Source organism: Protomyctophum bolini, assembly GCF_963924005.1.
Source record: "Protomyctophum bolini genome assembly, chromosome: 7".
NCBI lineage: Eukaryota > Metazoa > Chordata > Actinopteri > Myctophiformes > Myctophidae > Protomyctophum > Protomyctophum bolini.
Window position 1 is genome coordinate 6,351,993 of NC_137868.1, and position 21,563 is coordinate 6,373,555.

Consider the following 21,563-nt stretch of genomic DNA (forward strand, 5'->3'; position numbering starts at 1 on the left):
ATTCCCATATATGGGGAAGGGCCCATATTATGGGATGTCGTCTACGTCTCAGCGCCTTAATGATCCACTGCTGAATAACTACCCGATTAAGACAGATTCCTTCCTGTGCTGTTGTTGTGTTGTTGTGCTGCACGCCAACATGGACATCAAGCCGGTCACACACCGCCATGCCATGATCCAGTACCAGGCACCATGCAGCCCCTTCTGAGACGCTCAAGGACACTGTCTCTCTCTCAGCTGTCCTTCTGTCTGTCTCTCCTACACTGTCTCCCTCTCAGCTGTCCTACTGTCTGTCTCTCCTACACTGTCTCCCTCTCAGCTGTCCTATACTGTCTGTCTCTCCTACACTGTCTCCCTCTCAGCTGTCCTACTGTCTGTCTCTCCTACGCTGTCTCCCTCTCAGCTGTCCTACCGTCTGTCTCTCCTACACTGTCTCCCTCTCAGCTGTCCTACTGTCTGTCTCTCCTACACTGTCTCCCTCTCAGCTGTCCTACTGTCTGTCTCTCCTACACTGTCTCCCTCTCAGCTGTCCTACTGTCTGTCTCTCCTACACTGTCTCCCTCTCAGCTGTCCGTCTGTCTGTCTCTCCTACACTGTCTCCCTCTCAGCTGTCCTACTGTCTGTCTCTCCTACACTGTCTCCCTCTCAGCTGTCCTACTGTCTGTCTCTCCTACACTGTCTCCCTCTCAGCTGTCCTACTGTCTGTCTCTCCTACACTGTCTCCCTCTCAGCTGTCCTACTGTCTGTCTCTCCTACACTGTCTCTCTCTCAGCTGTCCTTCTGTCTGTCTCTCCTACATTGTCTCCCTCTCAGCTGTCCTACTGTCTGTCTCTCCTACACCGTCTCCCTCTCAGCTGTCCTACTGTCTGTCTCTCCTACACTGTCTCCCTCTCAGCTGTCCTACTGTCTGTCTCTCCTACACTGTCTCCCTCTCAGCTGTCCGTCTGTCTGTCTCTCCTACACTGTCTCCCTCTCAGCTGTCCTACTGTCTGTCTCTCCTACACTGTCTCCCTCTCAGCTGTCCTACTGTCTGTCTCTCCTACACCGTCTCCCTCTCAGCTGTCCTACTGTCTGTCTCTCCTACACTGTCTCCCTCTCAGCTGTCCTACAGTCTGTCTCTCCTACACTGTCTTTCTCTCGGCTGTCCTACTGTCTGTCTCTCCTACACTGTCTCCCTCTCAGCTGTCCTCCTGTCTGTCTCTCCTACACTGTCTACCTCGCAGCTGTCCTACTGTCTGTCTCTCCTACACTGTCTCCCTCGCAGCTGTCCTACTGTCTGTCTCTCCTACACTGTCTCCCTCGCAGCTGTCCTACTGTCTGTCTCTCCTACACTGTCTCCCTCTCAGCTGTCCTACTGTCTGTCTCTCCTACACTGTCTCCCTCGCAGCTGTCCTACTGTCTGTCTCTCCTACACTGTCTCCCTCTCAGCTGTCCTACTGTCTGTCTCTCCTACACTGTCTCCCTCTCAGCTGTCCTACTGTCTGTCTCTCCTACACTGTCTCCCTCTCAGCTTCCCTAATGCCTGTCCCAATATCCTTGAGTCCTAACAGTTCTAACCTGTTTCTCCAGACCTCATTACTGCCACTTATATAGCAATACTCCACAATCTGTGTGTGTGTGTGTGTGTGTGTGTGTGTGTGTGTGTGTGTGCACGCGCATGCGTACGGTATATAAGCCTTTTCAGTGATTTGATAGATGGCGAGGAACAATTTTTTACATTAAGTGATCATGGTGGTGTAATGTATATGTGTACGTGTACGTGTACGTGTGTGTGTGTGTGTGTGTGTGTATATATATGTGTATGTGTACATGTGCAGAGAAGGTATGTGTGTGTGTGTGTATGTATATATACACGCGTGAGAAAGTGTGTATGTATATTTATACAGCTGTAGCAGCAGTGGGCATGGGCCACACCTGTGTGTGTGTGTGTGTGTGTGTGTGTGTGTGTGTGTGTGTGTGTGTGTGTGTGTGTGCGTGCGTATGTGTGCGTGCGTATGTGTGTGTATGTGTGCGTGCGCGTGCACGTGCGTGTGTATGTGTGTGTGTGTGTGTGTGTGTGTGTGTGTGCGTGCTGACTCAGCAACCCTGCCTGTCTCTCTGTCCTCAAACAGAACAGCTCAGCTAAAGCTGCTGTTATTTTACCTCACACACACACACGCACGCACACACACGCACACACACACACGCACGCACACACACACACACGCACGCACGCACACACACACACGCACGCACGCACGCACACACACACACGCACGCACGCACGCACGCACGCACGCACGCACGCACGCACGCACGCACGCACGCACGCACGCACGCACGCCCACATTCATGCCACCTACTCCAATCTTGCGTTTTGTGAGGTGCTCTGGATAAGGGTTTCTGCTTAACATCAACATTTTAAATCAAATTCAAGCTCATGTGTGTGAGTTTAATGAGTGTGTGTGTGTGTGTGTGTGTGTGTGTGTTTGTGTGTGTGTGTGTGTGTGTGTGAGTGGGTGAGAGAGAGACAGAGAGAGAGAGAGAGAGAGAGAGAGAGAGAGAGAGAGAGTGTGTGAGAGAATACTATTTGTCGCAAAGGTTTCATACCTTTGAAATACTGCTGTCAAAACTGTCAACTGTTACAAAAGTGTACTCCAAGCTAACCTCTCCTATAATCTCTAACCTCTAACCTCTCCTATATGGAAGCGTATGGCTTTCGGACCGAAAATGCCCATTCATTCGTACATGTTTTGTTCCACTGTTGCTTTGGCATCGTAAACGTACGTCGTACGTATGTCTCCTGCCAATAACGCTCCTTTGAGAGAGAGAGAGAGAGAGAGAGAGAGAGAGAGAGAGAGAGACGTGTCAAAGTCTATCTCTGACTCTCTCCTCCAGACAGCCACGCCCACATTCCTCCATTGCACCTCATTCACATCTATACAGCTACAGCTACACCCTGGAAGGAGTCGCCTATCAGGAGATCTTCAGGAACACTTAAGGACTGCATGCTTTGGCCACGCTGCTAATCTGTCTGCTATAGCCTCCAGCCTGCTGGCCATCAAACATGCTGTCCCGTCCCGACCTCTGCCTGCTATACTCCGGAGCGAGGCACTCCATTGTTCTCCCCTGCTTCCCAGCTTGCACTCCAGCCTGCTATAGACACCGATCTGCTGCCCAGCGTACAAGGTGGTCATTCAGCCATCTGTCCATCTGGACCACCATCATTAACAGTACGTGGGCCGATATATGCTTCAGACAAACAAGGCAAAATGGTCACTACAAAACGACAAAAACTGTGTTAGTGTGAACTAGTTGGACTGTTTTAAAGGCCTCAGTGCTTCTCGACTGACTTTTAAACATTTACTGTACCTGTAAATGTCCTCAAACACAGGAAGTTGCCCATTACCTGTGTGTGCGTACATGCTTGCGTGCAGGCATGCGTGTGATTGTGTGCGCGTGTGTGTGTGTGTGTGTGTGTGTGGGGTCTGACCATATGCTGTACGTGTACTGTGTGTGTGACTTGTTCAGCCTCTGACTTTAAAAGACAAGGAATTTCATTTTTAAATAAACTACCAGTATTTTGAGACAGACGTTTGCAGTGACTGACTGAGAGGGAGACAGTGTAGGAGAGACAGACAGTAGGACAGCTGAGAGGGAGACAGTCTAGGAGAGACAGACAGTAGGACAGCTGAGAGGGAGACAGTGTAGGAGAGACAGACAGTACGACAGCTGAGAGGGAGACATTGTAGGAGAGACAGACAGTAGGACAGCTGAGAGGGAGACAGTGCAGGAGAGACAGACAGTAGGACAGCTGAGAGGGAGACAGTGTAGGAGAGACAGACAGTATGACAGCTGAGAGGGAGACAGTGTAGGAGAGACAGTCTAAGTTTAAAATAAGAACGGAATGCACAGAATATCAATACGAAGCAACTGAAAAACATGTTATTTCAATGGTAGTGGACGGAGATATTTTTGTCCAACCACGAAACGGCAACCAATGGGTGCGAAGAGGGGCACAACCATGGGCGGGACTTGGCATAGGGTGAATTGAGACGCAGATGACATCATGGCAATTAAGGAATGGTATCTTTCCTCGTGAAGGTTGGCAATTTTCTTGGAGGGGTCCCAGATATAAAAGGCATTAAATGGGGGTCAGTATAGCCTATGCATGTCAAACTGGGCATCCTTTTCAAATGGGGTCTTGCCCTGAAAATGAATTTCAGGGCAAGACCTCGACCTCGCGCGTGCAGACTCGGCCCCCAGCCTGGTACGCTAGTCAAAATATGAGGAAAACTAATTGGGGAACCCTGCTGTACAGAAAGGTTTGGCAGAAAATGGCGATATTCTTAAGCCTTTGAAAGGGCAAAGTATAGACCACGCTAAGAAGTTTGCCGTTATGTCCAACCGGATGGATATAGCATGGAAGCTAACGTGTGTGAAAAGCAGAAAGACAGGCCCTACCAGCCCATGTGGATGGATATAGCATGGAAGCTAACGTGCGTAACAAGGATAAAGACAAGGTCCTACCAGCCCATGTGGATGGATATAGCATGGAAGCTAACCTACCAGCCCATGTGGATGGATATAGCATGGAAGCTAACCTACCAGCCCATGTGGATGGATATAGCATGGAAGCTAACCTACCAGCCCATGTGGATGGATATAGCATGGAAGCTAACCTACCAGCCCATGTGGATGGATATAGCATGGAAGCTAACCTACCAGCCCATGTGGATGGCGTAGGCGGTGCGTGTCTCCCGCCCCTCCTGGCGGCTGATGTTCTTGGCCGCTTCCACCACTTCCTGCGTGCTCTGGTAGTCCTTCAGAGACCACTCGTGAACCGCTACCTCGCCATACTGCAGGATGCCCACCTGTACGGCGTACGCACACGCATGCACGCACGCACGCACGCAACCATGCACCACACGCACACGCAAAGAGGACATGCAGATCAGGCCAAATGTCACTCTAATGCAATAATGCTAAAGTCTCTGTTTTGTACACAACCTATATTCACAAACAACAATAAAGCCAATTATTAGCTGTGACACATGTGCGCATGTCACAACATGCATGCCACTCTGCAGGCTATACAGACGAAGGCCCAAACCACACGGCTGCAACTCCTTGCAACATGCCATTGGGAATAATGGTCGCAAGTAGCCGCAAGGAGTTGCATGTTGTAAGGACGGCAAATTTATGAATGTAAATTTTTGCCATTTCTTCTCTAATTTTAACCCCAAAAACTTTGCAATTAGTAAACATTAAGTTTGACCTTAAAACGGCCCTGTGGCACTTCCGTAAGCACAGTCTGATTCATCATTCATTTTCTCTTAGCTGCATTATAGTCTGTTGGTACAACGATAACCCACGGCTGCTCTGAAAGGCACACACCTGCTGGCACGCACACATGCACTGCATGCACACACGCACGCACACATGCACACACGCACGCACACATGCACACACGCACGCACACATGCACACACGCACGCATGCACACTGCACGCTCTTACTGTACCTGCATCTGTTCTGGACTGATGTGGAACTTGCTCAGGATGTTGACCAGGAAGTTCTGCACTTCATACCAGGGATAGATGCTGTTGGATCCGTCCAGAACGATCACTATGTCCATGTAGGTGGTACACCCTGACGCACGCACGCACGCATGCATACGCACACACACACACACACACACACGCAAACACACACACAATGAACAAGCAGTTAGCTAAGGGCCGGCAGCATTGGTCACAATTGACTTGAAAGGGTTTCATACATCATTATGAATTCATGAATTCATCATGAATTTCTCTTTTTTTTAATGTTATTTTTTGCGTCTTTCGTCTTTATTTTATTATTTTGTTATAGAGGGACAGACAGTAGGCTGACAGGAAATGGGGAGAGAGATGTGGGGGGGGGGGGGGGGTGACATGCAGTAAAGGCCGTCGGGATCGGGAGTCCGCCTACACGTGCTTAGCAAAAGAAGTGTTAACCAAGTGCAATATATCGTCTCTGTTGTTTGGATACCTCGTATAATATGTCCAAAACTGTTACTTTTCAGGATTCAAATAAAAAAATAAAAAATAAAAGAGCAAAAGTATAACAGATCCGCAAGCTTTGATGCTTTATGTGAGGCTGTAGTTGTAGTATGATCAAGTATAGGGTATTTATTCACTTACAAAAAAGAAGAAAACCCACAAAAAGTCAAAACACATCAACAACACCTCAAGAGCAACAGATGTAAAAGCTCAAAACATTCCATTTGTGCGTGTGTGTGTGTGTGTGTGCGTGTGTGTGTGCGTGTGTGCGTGCATTACTTTGTGCAGTAGGAGCTATGGTCTCTCGAGGCTCCAGGTCGTCACTGACGGAGGCACAGATCCCAGTGCTGAAGATGGAGGTACCACACTCCTGAGACCACAGCGGCGCACACGCCTGGAATGAACGCACGCACGCACGCACGCACACACACACACACACACACACACACACACACACACACACACACACACGAAATGTCTATTTATGTCCACATAATGAGAAGTACAGGAATACCTTGTACAAAGGACATAAACACTGCCAGTGCAGTTTGACAGTAGGAGAGCAGCCAGTTACAACGTGCATGGACGGCAAAGCATCGTTACATACAGTACAGCTGACATGTCTGACACAGGACAGCATTGTTACATACAGTACAGGCTGTACAGCTGACATGTTTGACACAGGGCGGCAGACATAAATCATGGGTAAAGGAAACAACGCCTCCTCCAAATTGAGCGGCTTCCTATAATGGCTGAAACTGTGCAATACCTCGCTGACTGCTTGGCTCTCCTTTTGGAAAGGCCGGCCATTTGTAAGCCCCTCACAACCAACTTATGCACATGCCCTATAGGCTGCCAAAGTTTACATCTGTAGCCTAGCTACAGACACACACAGACACACGCACACGCGCACACACACACACACACACGCACACGCACACAAACACATTTAGCATTTGATGCTAGACAGAGATTTGACCACAGACTTGAGGCCCGATGGCTACAAATATCTTCTAAATCCTAATAATAATAATACATTATATATTGGCTGAGGACCACTATCTCAAAAGGGACCCCCAGAAGAAAATATTTGAATTGAAGTTTTCAAAATTATATTGTTCAAAGATTTCCACAGATTTTTTAGAAATGTTCAGATATGAGCTTGTATGTCCGCTATATTTTTAAACAATGGCTAATCTAAAATGACACGGATGCTTTTCCCGGTTTTAAGGGTTAAACGTCTAGTCTTAGAACCAGAGTTACGACTGTACACCGCTCGTTTCCGTCTACACCAAATACCTTCGCCAAAAATAGCTGATCTACAAGATCTACACAATGTTCCCCTCCAGAATATGATGGATGCTGGGATGCTGGGGAGTGTTTAACCCATTCTGACCTGAGATCAGATTCAAACGAGGTTTCCACTGGACACACACTGGTCTGATGAACCCATTCTGACCTGAGATCAGATTCTGAAAAATGTCAGTCGTTCTTCGATTTTTCAAAAATAGCAGACCTACAAGCTCGTATCGCGCCACTCGGTGGCGCGCTATGAGCTTGTAGATCTGCTATTTTTCAATAGCTAAAGCATAACATGATGCTAACACCAAAATGGGTGCCCGGTCAGAATGGGTTAAGGGCCATCCACACCAAGAATTATTGCTGTGTTATTTTTAAAGTTAGCTAAAAACCACAAGAGCATGGGAAAATATTTATTTGTAGTGCTTGATGTGGACATGCAGCCCTAATAGACACACAGAGAAACTAAGACAAAGAGAGAGGCGCGTGTGTGTGTGTGTGTGTGTGTGTGTGTGTGTGTGTGTGTGTGTGTGTGTGTGCGCGCGTGTGCGCGCGTGCGTGCGGGTGTCTGTGACGTGTGTGCCAGACCATCAGACCAATTAAATGTGATTGAAGTAAAGTGTTAAAATCTGCTTTTTATTTCACTTTCTCACACACACAGAGAGAGACGGAGAATCAAAGAATAAAAATAAAATAAAAACTAATAAATAATGTGAAACGAAAAGAACAACATAATGTCTACTGGACCTGGGCCGTGACTCAGCGGTCCAGGCACCTTGGCTGGTAATCCAGTCTGGCAGTGTGCCGCGGGTTCGAAAACTCAAGTCAGGATTTAGAAGGAGTTTTTATAATCAGCCTCAGTCCCAACTAAGCAAAGGAGTCCAAAATGCACAAAAATATAAAGAAATACAAAATCTGCACCGGTGCCATATGAGACTCTGGAGTATTAACCACATGAACCCCATATAGCGTCTCTATTCTGGTCATGCCATATTACTGTAGTAGGTGAACATTAACACATTCTGACCTGAGATCAGATTCATATGAGGTTTCCACTGGACACACACTGGTCTGATTAACCCATTCTGACCTGAGATCAGATTCTGAAAATGTCAGTCGTTGCTCAAAAATAGCAGACCTACAAGCTCATATCGCGCCACTCGGTGGCGCGCTATGAGCTTGTAGGTCTGCTATTTTTCAATAGCTAAAGCATAACATGATGCTATCACCAAAATGGGTTCCCGTTCAGAATGGGTTAAGTGAAACTACATTTGTTTGAAATAGCCAAAGACATTTGCAAAGGCGGAAATAATGAGGGGACTAAGTATAGAACAATGGGGGACCGCGGTCAAGTATAAACGCTTTAAGTTGTTAAATAGAGTAATAAAGCCCCATTAAGCAGCCCCTAGACAGCCAAGTGGTTTGAACTGACGGAGGTTTATCAGATAAATAAACCAATTAAATAGTTATTGGTAGCAGAATATGGAGGGGGTGGGTATTTATCTGTGCCTGAGGTGAGGGTTATAGGGTTAGTGTGTAGCACAGCAGCAACGTTGGCCTCATGGTGGCGCTATATAGAGGAAAGGCCATGGCATGCCAACACACGCCTTTGTTGAGATAACAGAGTTTCATCCTTAGAGACCAGAGGACGACAGGGGGGCGAGAGAGAGAGAGAGAGAGAGAGAGAGAGAGAGAGAGAGAGAGAGAGAGGAGGGAGGAAGGTGCTCTGGCTTTTGGAAGGTCTGTCATTACAAAGAGACGCATTCCAATCCAGTTATAGACCTGACCACACGCAGGCTCTCCCTCTCCCCCTCTCCCTCTCTCTCTCTCTCTCTCTCCCCTCTCTCTCTCTCCCCCTCTCTCTTCATCTCTCTCTCTCCCTCCCTCTCCCTCTCTCTCCCTCTCTCTCCCTCTCTCTCTCTCTCCCTCTCTCTCTCTGAAACAGGGTGAGCTGGCTGCTAGAAATGAACTGTGTATGACTGCACCCGTTGCGCTCATGCACGACACACACACACACACACACACACTCACGTGCACACAGTACATGCACGCATGCACCCACACACACACACACACACACACACACACTCATGTGCACGCAATATGCACACACGCACGCACTCACGCACGAGCTGCTGGTTGTTGGCTCAGCCACCCAGTAATTCCGCTGTAACCAAAGAACTGGAGCAATCTGGTTCTGTGTGTGTGTGTGTGCGTGTGTGTGTGTGTGTGTGTGTGTGTGTGTGTGTGTGTGTGGGTGTGTGTGTGTGTGTGTGTGTGTGTGTGGTTGTGTGTGTGTGTGTGTGTGTGTGCATACACAAGTGCTCATCCACCGTATACTTGTATACATGTGTTTTTGAGTATGCGAAAATGATGCCGTAATGTAGCCTACTCTGGCAGCATTGTGTGTGTGTGTGTGCACGTGCGTGCGTGCGTGCACATATACTGTACATATTTGTTTTTGCGAGAATCCCGGAAAAATGTCCTGTGAGCTATGGGGATTTCTCAACCGCACACACACACACACACACACACACACACACACACACACACACAGTAGTGGCAGTAACAACTATCACCCTCCTCGGCCAGCTCCCCTCCTCCTAACGCTGGCCAATTGTGTTGACGATGTGGGATTCTAACCCACAACCTCTGCTGTGGCGGGCAGGTACACTTTACCACTACGCCACCCGAGAGCCCTCATAGATTTAATTCTTAATGGTTAATGGTTGACTAAACATTAACGAGTTTCGCTTACCGTTACCAGATCAAGTCTTTTGCATACAATCCCATTTAGTCATATTTTAGTCATCCGTCGACTAAAATGTATATTGGCAGGCCGTTGAAATGCCTGATGTATAGTATTGTATACTCAACTGTGTGTCGAAAATATAGCCGATCTACAGCTTGTAGATCGGCTGTTTTCGGGGAGTGACAGCAGCACACAACCAAGCATAAAATGACTTGTCTTAGTTCTACTGGATCTCTTCTACACTAGTCTCTCCCCAACAACACTAGTCTAGTGTTTATTTGTTGAAGAAATTGTCTTAGTTTTAGTCATCATAGCGTAGTCTTTTTTCCTATATCCTACCTGATTTCTACACCTCCCCCCAGATTAATTAAATAATAGATTAACTCGTACCAGGAAGCCGTCGGGGGAGTCTGGGGTCAAGGTCATCCCGAGGTGAGAGTTCTTCAGGTTCTTCGACACGTTCTGGAGAGCTCTCTCTGGAGAGAGAGAGAGAGAGAGAGGGATAGAGAGAGAGAGAGAGAGAGAGGGATAGAGAGAGAGAGAGAGAGACACTTTGGTTTTATTAACTGCAGTTTTCGTCTGTGAAAAAAGGTAGTCTACGGACATTGTCCATCCTAGTTTTAGTCGACTATAACTCTAAAGGAACAAGAACCCTGCATGCTGAACTGGATGTGGGTCTTAAGGTTACCTAGATGCACTTTGCTGCAGTTGGCGTTCCTCTCCTCTCCCACCAGGCACTTGTACACGTCTCCTCTCCTGTTGTTGGGCGGGCCATCCCACGGAGCTCCCACCAGCATGCTGCACAACACAACAGACGTTTTTATTTCCAGGGAGAGAAAAAAAAGTCTGGGGCCCGAGAACACTTCAATTCGCCATCGCAGCTGTGTCTAGTTTCTCCTGATGGATCCTGCCGGGAGCTGCCTATGCCACAGAAAGCATAGTTGAGTTCCAGTCTAATACAATCACAGTCATATGGATGCTGCATAAAACATGGACTCTTATAATAGTCACCTGGCGAATAGTGAAATCTATTCAATTAAAAGCTTTCCGTCAATTATTAATGACCGGGTGCAATTAAAAAAAGACTGACATCTTATCACAGCTGGGGCTGCGTCTATTATCCCTTCGCCAAGTTCCTCCCCAACCCGTCCTTGTCCAATAGGCACGATAACAACGGTTACTAACGCTTTCCTTCTCCATCATATCATATCATATCATATCATACTATAATTCAGTCAATGTCTGACTGTCTGAATGTCTGAGTGTCTGTCTGTCAGAAACACCGCCGTATCTCCTCACCGCCTGCACCAATCGCTCCCACTTTTTACACAGGCATTGACCATAATAATATGGAGGTCTTAACGAAGCCCGTTTTACAATTTAACAAACTATAAATTAATAATGAATTTATTAGTGAATACAAAATGCGAAAACGCACCCGGGGCGCAGTACCCCGGGCGGCGGGCAATATCTCACAACGGGTAAGGGCTATAAATAATCGATACATTTTCAGTAGCAAGAGCTTCGAAATGTCTTCTAAATCTAGTCAACAAGGCCTGCACTGGGAAAATGTGCATGCCATGACATTATTTCAATAAACTAGAAATACGAGGAAATGAGGGAGAAACGCTATCCATTAAAATAAATCAACTTTAACGACCGTCCGTCGGGAGTTTTCATGTAATGCAGTGATTAGTATTATTGACATCACCTGAGTGGGTCAGTCTTGTAACTTATAACATTGACAGCTATGGCCTGGGCCGTGGCTCAGCGGTCCAGGCACCTTGGGCCTGGGCCGTGGCTCAGTGGTCTGGCAGTGTGCCGCGGGTTCGACTCCCGATCCCGACGGCATTTACTGCATGTCTTCCCCCCCCCATCTCTCTCCCCATTTCCTGTCAGCCTGCTGTCTGTCCCTCCATAAAATATATAAAATAAAGGCGAAAGCCACAAAAAAAAACATTGACAGCTATGAGGTGACAAAGCTTGGGGTGGGGTTTAGCAAAGGGCTAATTGCAACACGCATGTACACACACACAGACCACACATGCACAGATACATGATTATAGGCTATGTACACTCATATGTATACACACACACACACACACACACACACACACACACACACACACACACACACACCTCTACTCTAAATTAAGTGAAAGTGAAACTCACAACTTCTCCCCGTTGTCATCGTGTTGCAGAACAGATAGTCCAAACAGAGCGTCTTCAGGGCCAGAGAAAATACGAGGATGTTTCACGTCGATGTTAAAACACTCACACAACCCTGAGGGAACAAACCACAGAGGATAACACTATTAGAATTGTTACTACAGTCAGCTACTATCATTATTATGACACGCATGTAGACATTTTGATATGAAACACATTTCTGCCACATGAACCTTTCTGGGGTGAACATTTTGGCAAACAGATAGTAGATCTACAAGCTCACAATTTGTCTCAATGTGAGGCATTATAATGAGCTCGTACTGCGGATATGGAACTTTCGTTGAAGATGTTTAGTGTAGAGTGAAAACAGTATAGAGGCCTGGGGGACTTCCATGTCAGGGAGCCATAGATTGATATGTATTCGGCCGTGTACCCCTACCGGAAAAGAGTTGGAGCCACGGACCAACCAAGGTTTCACACTCTTTCTAAGTTGTGAGCTTGTAGATCTTTTCCATTCTCGAATAGCAAAATAGGGTTAAAGTGGTTAACCGGATTTTCACGCTATATTAACACATTTTGCTGCATGCAGGACAATCATGGAACCGCCTCAAGGACCTCCGGTGGTCCCCGGAACCCACTTTGAGAACCCATATAGATCACATGATCACAGCCTCCTGCTCACCATTTCATACATTATGTAATAATCATAATGACATTGATTTGTACAGTGAATGAGAACAACTCCGTTCAACAATACACTCTATGAGAGAGCCATTCTATGAGAGGAATGAGGATGGAGAAATAGATTGAGGGAAACTGGAAAGAAGGATGAACTAAATTACCAAAGAGTTACAAAACTGCCGCTTCCCCTTTAGCCTGTTAATTACATGCATGGAGAGGAGAGGAGACGAGAGGAGAGTGGAGGGAAGGGTGTGGGTTATAAAAACTACGGAGCATACTAGCTCCCTGTTATATGACATACAAACCTGCCCTTTATACAGAGAGAGAGAGAGAGAGAGAGAGAGAGAGAGAGAGAGAGAGAGAGAGAGAGAGAGACGGGGGGTAGGGGTCGATGAGAGCCTGAGGGGGAGATAATCCAGGTAATGTACAGAGGTAGCAGGCATACTGTACAGACACAGACAGACAGACAGACAGACAGACAGACAGACAGACAGACAGACAGACAGACAGACAGACAGACAGACAGACAGACAGTTATCATTCATTCATTCCCTGTGGTCATAATACAGCTCGTCAATTCTAGCATTTATTTTAACCGTCTTTTGGCTCGGCATCGGACATCATGGTTAGGTTAGGCATACGTTTTGGGGGACATGTGTTTTGTGCAGACCTCGTTATTCCACCATGGAGGAGATTGGCTGCACTACAATAAAGTCAGAAACATATTCACGCATTCAAACGTCCGTAGCACTAATCAGTAGCTCCATTATTAGGTCAGGTGAAGCGGTACAACTTGTCACGGTGAGAGTTTATCTAAGGGCAGAGACAAGTAGAGGCAGACCGAGAACAACCGGAAAAGCCCTCTGTTTTTCATATCCCCTTGTGGTCGTTCATTTGTATTTCCCTGCTTCTGGCCAGGCTGAAGAAATGTCACTTTTTTGGGAGACGTTTGATATTTATGTTTGGGGAAACAGTGAATAAAGCACGCACATCAAACACACTGCTAGCTGGACAGAGTCAAATACTACGGAAAAAAAAACTAAAAGGAAAAGAATATAGATCGAGCAGCTGTCCTAAAGAGATACTTTTTTCAGGATTCAATTATTATCATTTATGTTTTAGCAAAAGTATAGCAGATACACAAGCTCAAAACACAGCGTGAAGCGACATGTTTTTGAGCTTGTGGATCTTGTGGATACTTGTGTGTGACACTATTGCAAATGTAGGCAGTTTGCTGGTTTAGTGGATCAAGTGGATCAGACATTGGAATACCGGTAAGAGTATTTAGGGCCAAACTCAGATGGATATAGGTTTAAAAGTTCTTATTTAATTGGAACAATGATGATACATTTATGATGGTAAAAAAACAACAACTCCTCCCACCTGGGACTGAGCAGGAGGGGGTTTTCTACAGACACTGCAGTGGCATTCATTAATACACACAGAAGATAAAATATCCATCTATGGTGACTTTTTGAGCCAAAGATATTTATGCGTGATAATATCACAATTTAACATTTTGTATTAAAAAAGACGGACGACTCCTGGAGGTTTACGAGGCCGGCCCAGCTGGGAGAAGGCCCACGAGGCAGGTGGATTATGGGCCCTTATGTCCCTAAACTGTTCTGCCGTGCTTTACTACTATTTTGAAAAAACATTTTCAAATAGTTCAAATAGCCAATCTACAAGCTGCTCAACATATCGATGAGTTCAGCAAGTTGAACGATTTCAAAATGTTTTTAAAAATAGTAAAATATGGATAGTATAAGTTTATGGATAAGGGGTAAGGCAAGATAGGGCCCCAAATGGGCTCTATTTTCGTCCATGCTAAACCCCTTAACCCTAAACTTCTTTGCCTTTTTTACTATTTTGAAAAAAGGTTTTGAATAGTTCAACTTGCCAATCTACATCGACACGCTGTGAGCTTGTAGACTGGCTATTTTTAACTATTCAAAAATGTTTTTCAAAATAGTAAAAAAAAAAAAAAGGCAAAGAAGTTTGGGGATAAGGGGTTTAGCGGTGACAAATATAGAGCGTGACGAGTGCTGTCCTGGTAACGCCTCTGTATCCCCCAGTCAGTCTCCACTATGGCCTCTGTATCCCCCAGTCAGTCTCCACTATGGCCTCTGTATCCCCCAGTCAGTCTCCACTATGGCCTCTGTATCCCCCAGTCAGTCTCCACTATGGCCTCTGTATCCCCCAGTCAGTCTCCACTATGGCTTCTGTATCCCCCAGTCAGTCTCCACTATGGCTTCTGTATCCCCCAGTCAGTCTCCACTATGGCTTCTGTATCCCCCAGTCAGTCTCCACTATGGCCTCTGTATCCCCCAGTCAGTCTCCACTATGGCCTCTGTATCCCCCAGTCAGTCTCCACTATGGCCTCTGTATCCCCCAGTCAGTCTCCACTATGGCCTCTGTATCCCCCAGTCAGTCTCCACTATGGCTTCTGTGGCCAGGAGAACGCAAAGCATATAGTCTGGGATTGTCTGCTGGAACAGGAGAAAGCAAAGCATATAGTCTGGGATTGTCTGCTGGAACAGGAGAAAGCAAAGCATATAGTCTGGGATTGTCTGCCTGGAACAGGAGAAAGCAAAGCATATAGTCTGGGATGGTCTGCTGGAACTGCTACCCCCACACCACCCGTTTAAAAATAGAAACGTATAGTCAACGATAGAGAACGTCAGCTTGTAGAGACGCTCTTTGTCTCCTTTTTTTTTGTAACAAATTGAACCGTGGCAAAAGGCAAAACAGCAGTGGTGGAAAAGGTACTACTTTCTAAGTAAAAGTATCAATATCGCAAGTCCGGAATTAAAACTTTACACAAGTATTGGCATGAGACATGAGACTATGAGAACCGATAAAGCAGATTGTAGATCATCAGCTATTTTCAAATGGCTAAACGATATAGTCTATAGGGCTGAAGTGGCCTCTTTATTTATCTTTTGTAATGGTATTCTACATCTACAAAGTAGTAACTAAAGTTTTCAAATTGTAGCGTAAAAGTACAACGTTGTAGTGGAGTAGAAGTAAAAGTATTGGAAAATGGAAACTTTCACAGTAAAGTGAAGGTTCCTCAAAATGGTACTTGTTACAGTATACAGTACTTGAGTAAATGTACTTAAGTTACTTCACACCACTGTAAAACTGACATACTGTGTACTCGCATATAGTAGAAGGGTCCACACATGCACTCATGCACATTGCACGCATGCACACACACGCACACACACACACACACACCTCCATAGATTTATGCACCTCTCGACTTACTGCGCTCTTGACCGTAGCGAAAATAAAAAGAACGTTTTCACTACTCACCAATACAAAGGCGGCTTGTGTGATTAGAAAGCCTACTTTCCGTGGTGGACACACTCTGAGCCCCCCCCCCACCACCACACGTATAAAATGCACTTTTTGTCCAGAAAAGGATTTTTTTTCCCTACAGGAAGAAATATACTTTTAGTTACTCCACTGCGACCTCTGCCGATATTGCCAAGAGAAAACCCCATAGACAAGACTTTTCCTTCCGGTGAAAAAAAAAGTCCCTTTCTGGCCAAAAGGTGCATTTTATACGTGTGGTTGGGGGGCTCAGAGTGCGGCGACCGCGGAAAGTAGACTTTGTAATTGTAATCACACAAGCCGTCTTTGTATTGGTGAGTAGCGAAAACGTCATTTCTATTTTCGCTACAGGCTGGTCTGCATTTGACCAGAACTAGCACGCAAGCGCACACACACACACGCAAGCGCGCACACACAAACGTGCACACACACACACACACACACACACACACACACACACACACACACAGACGCACACACACACACACACACACACACACACACACACACACAGGTGGATCAAATTAACAATAAGCACAAGGTGGAGATAGCCAAGACAGGTAACAGGGGAAAACAGGAAACACAACACTACATCCAACTCTTGGTGCTGACTGCAGAGTGCCGAACAGGGAGGCACTAGTAGTGGGTACCATTTTCATAGTCTATTTTTGGGTATGACTCGACCGGGGATTGAACCACGACCTCCAGCCTCAAGGCGGGGACTCTAACCTCATGGCCACTGAGCTGGCATAAAACCTCCCGTACTGCCAGGAAATCATAAATAAATAAAAGGCAGAGATGTGTTATATGTTCATCGGTCTAACCTCACGACTTCACCACTTCACATCTCAATTGAATCACTCCTCCATTCTCGTTTAGCTTCACGGGTGTTTTGAGTCTGTGAATAATGTTTGACTTTACAGAACTGCATCCATGGGCCTGGGCTGTGGCTCAGCGGTCCAGGCACCTTGGCTGGTAATCCAGTCATCCCCCCATCATACTGTCTGTCCCTCCATAAGAAAATAAAAAATAAAGGCGAAAGCCACAAAAAGAACGTAAAAAAGAAAAAGAAAACTGCAGTCATTTTGACCCGTCAACCTGCACGCTTTCCAAAGTATTCAGGCTTGAACTGACGAGTTCACTGAAAATAGCAGATGTACAAACATGCAGCTTGTAGCTTGTCACTGCTGTTTTCAGTGTATAAATCAGGCTTCAGATGTTTAAATCTTAACCACTTAAAGTATTAAACCAAACATACTTCGCTGAACTCACGATACGATTCAAATCACTTAGGTTCACGGTACGGTTTTTTTAAAACATTCTTTTCCCCAGACAAATGACTTGATAAATGATTTATTTATTTGTATTATTGTATTGCTTTATTTATCTTTTTTTAACTACGTACTTCATTTCTGTGCAACAAGAACTGTAAACATGCTTTCTCGTTAAGAACCTAGCTACGTAAAAAAAAAGGCTTTGACTTTGATGCCATCTTAGAATAGATAGACCTATTTGGAGTGCAGAAACATTTGCCTTCATTGATGCATTAATGATCAGCTGTTTTCACAGAATGCCTCCAGAATAGGGGTCTGTGTGGGTAAATTATTTTGCACCGCTCTAGAACCAATATTCTCCAGCTCTTTCTCCATGCGCTACCCGCCCCTCTATAGCAGAAAGCACGCTGGCTGGGCCAGGCTATATACACACATGACAGCAGCCACGTTATCACACGAGGAAAAGGTCTCTTTTCCTTCCCTTTAGTTTAGACGGCTACAGATCTTTCTAAAGTTTTGCCATTTTTGTTTGAGTTTTAGCATTTGAATGTTTAGCGGTCACACACTGTCCCACTGTGGGTTTACTCATCCTGGATTACAGCCACGAAAGCTATAACATCACACAGGTGGTATCCTTTAAAAAGGTCCTTTCGATACCCGCAAAAAATGTGCAAGTGGCACACACACACACACACACACACACACACACACACACGTCTCTTCTCCCCCCCATTCTCACCACAGCCAGTCTGACCAGCTGTTGTCATGACAACTGAATAAAAACATCGAGCCAAACTGAGTCCAGATCTTCTCAACCACAGTCATTTACAGAAGTGTGTGCGTGTGTGTGTGTGTGTGTGTGTGTGTGTGTGTGTGTGTGTGTGTGTGTGTGTGTGTGTGTGTGTGTGTGTGTGTGTGTGACGTGTGTAGGCTATATCGTGAATGGTGTAATGTAAGTCTCTACGGTAGCAGCATTCAGTAGTAAGCAATGTATACTAGGTTTTAAATACACAATTCCTCTCCAGTTTAGTCTCCTCTCCTCTCCTCTCCTCTCCTCTCCTCTCCTCTCCTCTCCTCTCCTCTCCTCTCCTCTCATCTCCTCTCCTCTCCTCTCAAGCCAATGTTTGTGTTCACACAGACCCGGAAAGCTGCGTATATGGAGGCTCAAAAACGAATCAGAATTAACAGGTGGGTTGCCGTGTGTTCAGTTGTCAGATGGGTATGAGCTTCAGACACTTCTGAGAGTTTGAAATGGGCCCTGATCTAGAAAAGGTTGTGAACCAATGGTTTGTGAATCTCAACCTATTTGGGGCAGAGTTCCCCAATCCAATATCAAGGTCCCTTAAGCCCCCCCAAACAGCATCTCAGTGCCCCCTTTCATAAATGCTGCTGTTCTCTGAATGCACCCTGTGGGGGGAGGCGTTGTCCCGCCCGCGCCTGAAACATAAGCAACAAGAGCAACAGATAATGGGAACAATACTGTAAGTAAAACTAGTAACCATACAAGAACTCGACATGCTTGCCATCTCCCTTCAGTCCACATAAACTCTCTCTTTCTCCGTCTCGGTCTGTCTCCATCTCTCTCTCTGTCTATCTCTGTCTCACTCTGTTCTCTCCATCTACATGTCCATGTTGTGTTCTCATCCTCTCATGGGGAGAACGTGGGTGGAGGAAGAGAAGAGGTGGAGAGATGGGGAGAAAAACAGATGAGACAAAGAGAGAGAGAGAGGAGATAGATAGAGATTATCATGGCAGGTGACTCACTGAAGACTTGAGCAGGTGGACAGTAGTAGGCCTGAAATCGATTCGGCATGAGATCATGATTCTTTGATGCCAAGAACAGCGATTCCTTTGACATTCTCATGACCAAATCTACAGTAAGGGATGGATTAACCCCCATGAGGGTCCCTGCATGGGCCAGTATTCTGTTTGGGGCAATTATCAGCAATTCTGTATCATCCTTTTGACCTAAATTGAACACAATCAACAGCCAATGAAAGTCCCCAGTAGCCCCTTATAAGGGCCTCAACCCCAGTACATGCAGTGGGCCCCAACGGCCCAATTGATAATCTGGCCCTGATCTATGTGAAGTTCAGTTTACAGCTCGACAAAGGGTCATAAAAGGGTTTCATTCACAGACTGAAATGATCTAAAAAAAAAAAAAACGAAAGGCACAAAAGAAGCCACTTCAGTGAAAGTTAACCGAGTCAAACATGTTAAACCACATGAAACCCCAATGCAGCCGTTCCAATTCTGGGGGTGGATATTCGGTGAAAGTAACCGATCTACAAGCTCACAACGAGAGGGGGACGACGACAAGGAGAGAAACAGATGATGAGAAAAAGAAGAGTGAGAATCAAGGAATGAAGATTGACAGAACGTTTAAGGGAAAAACAAGAAGGGAGGAAATGATTAAGAGGTAATGAGAGAATGTGGGTGATGACATGACACACGCACACGCACACACACACACACACACACACACACACACACACCTGTGTTCTACATCTCGGTGAAACATAACAGTGTGTAACCGACATCCAGTGCACCAGGGAGCTCTGCAGAAACCATTAACATCAAACATACAGTACGTGCGCATGGCCGCGCTCGCACACACACACACACACACACGCACGTACGTACGTACGCACACACACACACACACACACACACACACACACACACACACACACACACACACACACACACACACACACACACACACACACACACACACACACACACACACACACACACACACACACACACACACACACACACACACACACACACACACACGCACACACACACAGATGCAAATGTCTGCTGCACACGTGTGTTAAGAACGACCACATACCGGTACACGACAGTATGGTACTATGGTTAAATTGCACGGCTAATAGGAGACATTACCACAAACAACTGGCTCCTGGGCTCTGTGTGTGTGTGTGTGTGTGTGTGTGTGTGTGTGAGTGAGAAAGAAACACTTGGAGTTTACAGTAAATTACCCCCTTTGTGGTTCATGCATGGTTACCTGTCTGTCTGCATTGACTAATTCACTCACGCACACGCACACACACACACACACACACACACACACACGCACACACACACACACACACACACACACACACACACGTGCACGCAAACGCACACGCACACACGTGTACATTCACACCCCATTGAGCTCCATTCATTTCACAGCTACTGATAATAATAAACACACAGTTTGTGGTCAGACACACAGAGAGGTGTTTGTCTACGCTGCCCCCCGGAGCCAGGGAGTTGAAACAGCGTCCTGCTACAAGGAGTGGATATAATAGTCTGTATTGTTTATTTTGCATTTTTAAGGATCCCCAGTCTGGTATGTATTATACAGACCCCCAAAACTCTGAGTGTACAAACGGAACCGAATGGACCCTTACGGGGGGACCACCATGGTTCCATGTATACGCTCTGTGACCCTTTTTCCACCGGTTGGTTCCAAATGGGAACCGGTTCAGATCTTTGTGGTTCTTAGTCCATGAGCCAGAGCTCCAAAATCGGAACGTGTGCAAAACCATACATATTAGATTGTTATCACCGTGAAACTTCCCCAGTTAATTTTGGAGCTCTGGCTCATGGACTATAAGATACAAAAACAACTGAACCGGTTCCCATTGGGAACAGATGGAAAAGGGGTCTGAGAGTTACAGAGCTCTAAGGGAATCCCCTGGAATCCCACCCCCGGACCCCACTTTGAGAGATGTTTACCTGGGTACTCTTCTACACACTGTATGACCTGTCAGCATAACGTTGGTACTCTTCTACACTGTATGACCTGTCAGCATAACGTTGGTACTCTTCTACACTGTATGACTCGTCAGCATAACGTTGGTACTCTTCTACACTGTATGACCCGTCAGCATAACGTTGGTACTCTTCTACACACTGTATGACCTGTCAGCATAACGTTGGTACTCTTCTACACTGTATGGACTGTCAGCATAACGTTGGTACTCTTCTAGACTGTATGACCTGTCAGCA

General features: G+C 46.1%; 1 protein-coding gene across 1 annotated transcript in view; it reads right to left on the reverse strand.

Moving 5' to 3' along the window:
• itga10 (integrin, alpha 10) overlaps nucleotides 1-21,563 on the reverse strand; it is a 66,130-nt gene that overhangs the window by 38,348 nt on the left and 6,219 nt on the right. Inside the window, exons 2-7 of the mRNA XM_080769176.1 lie at nucleotides 12,247-12,358; nucleotides 10,763-10,872; nucleotides 10,465-10,550; nucleotides 6,303-6,417; nucleotides 5,504-5,631; nucleotides 4,705-4,853 (exon numbers count right to left, since the gene is read on the reverse strand). Of these exons, the coding sequence (XP_080625302.1) occupies nucleotides 4,705-4,853; nucleotides 5,504-5,631; nucleotides 6,303-6,417; nucleotides 10,465-10,550; nucleotides 10,763-10,872; nucleotides 12,247-12,358 (700 nt within the window). The remainder of the gene's footprint in view (nucleotides 1-4,704; nucleotides 4,854-5,503; nucleotides 5,632-6,302; nucleotides 6,418-10,464; nucleotides 10,551-10,762; nucleotides 10,873-12,246; nucleotides 12,359-21,563) is intronic.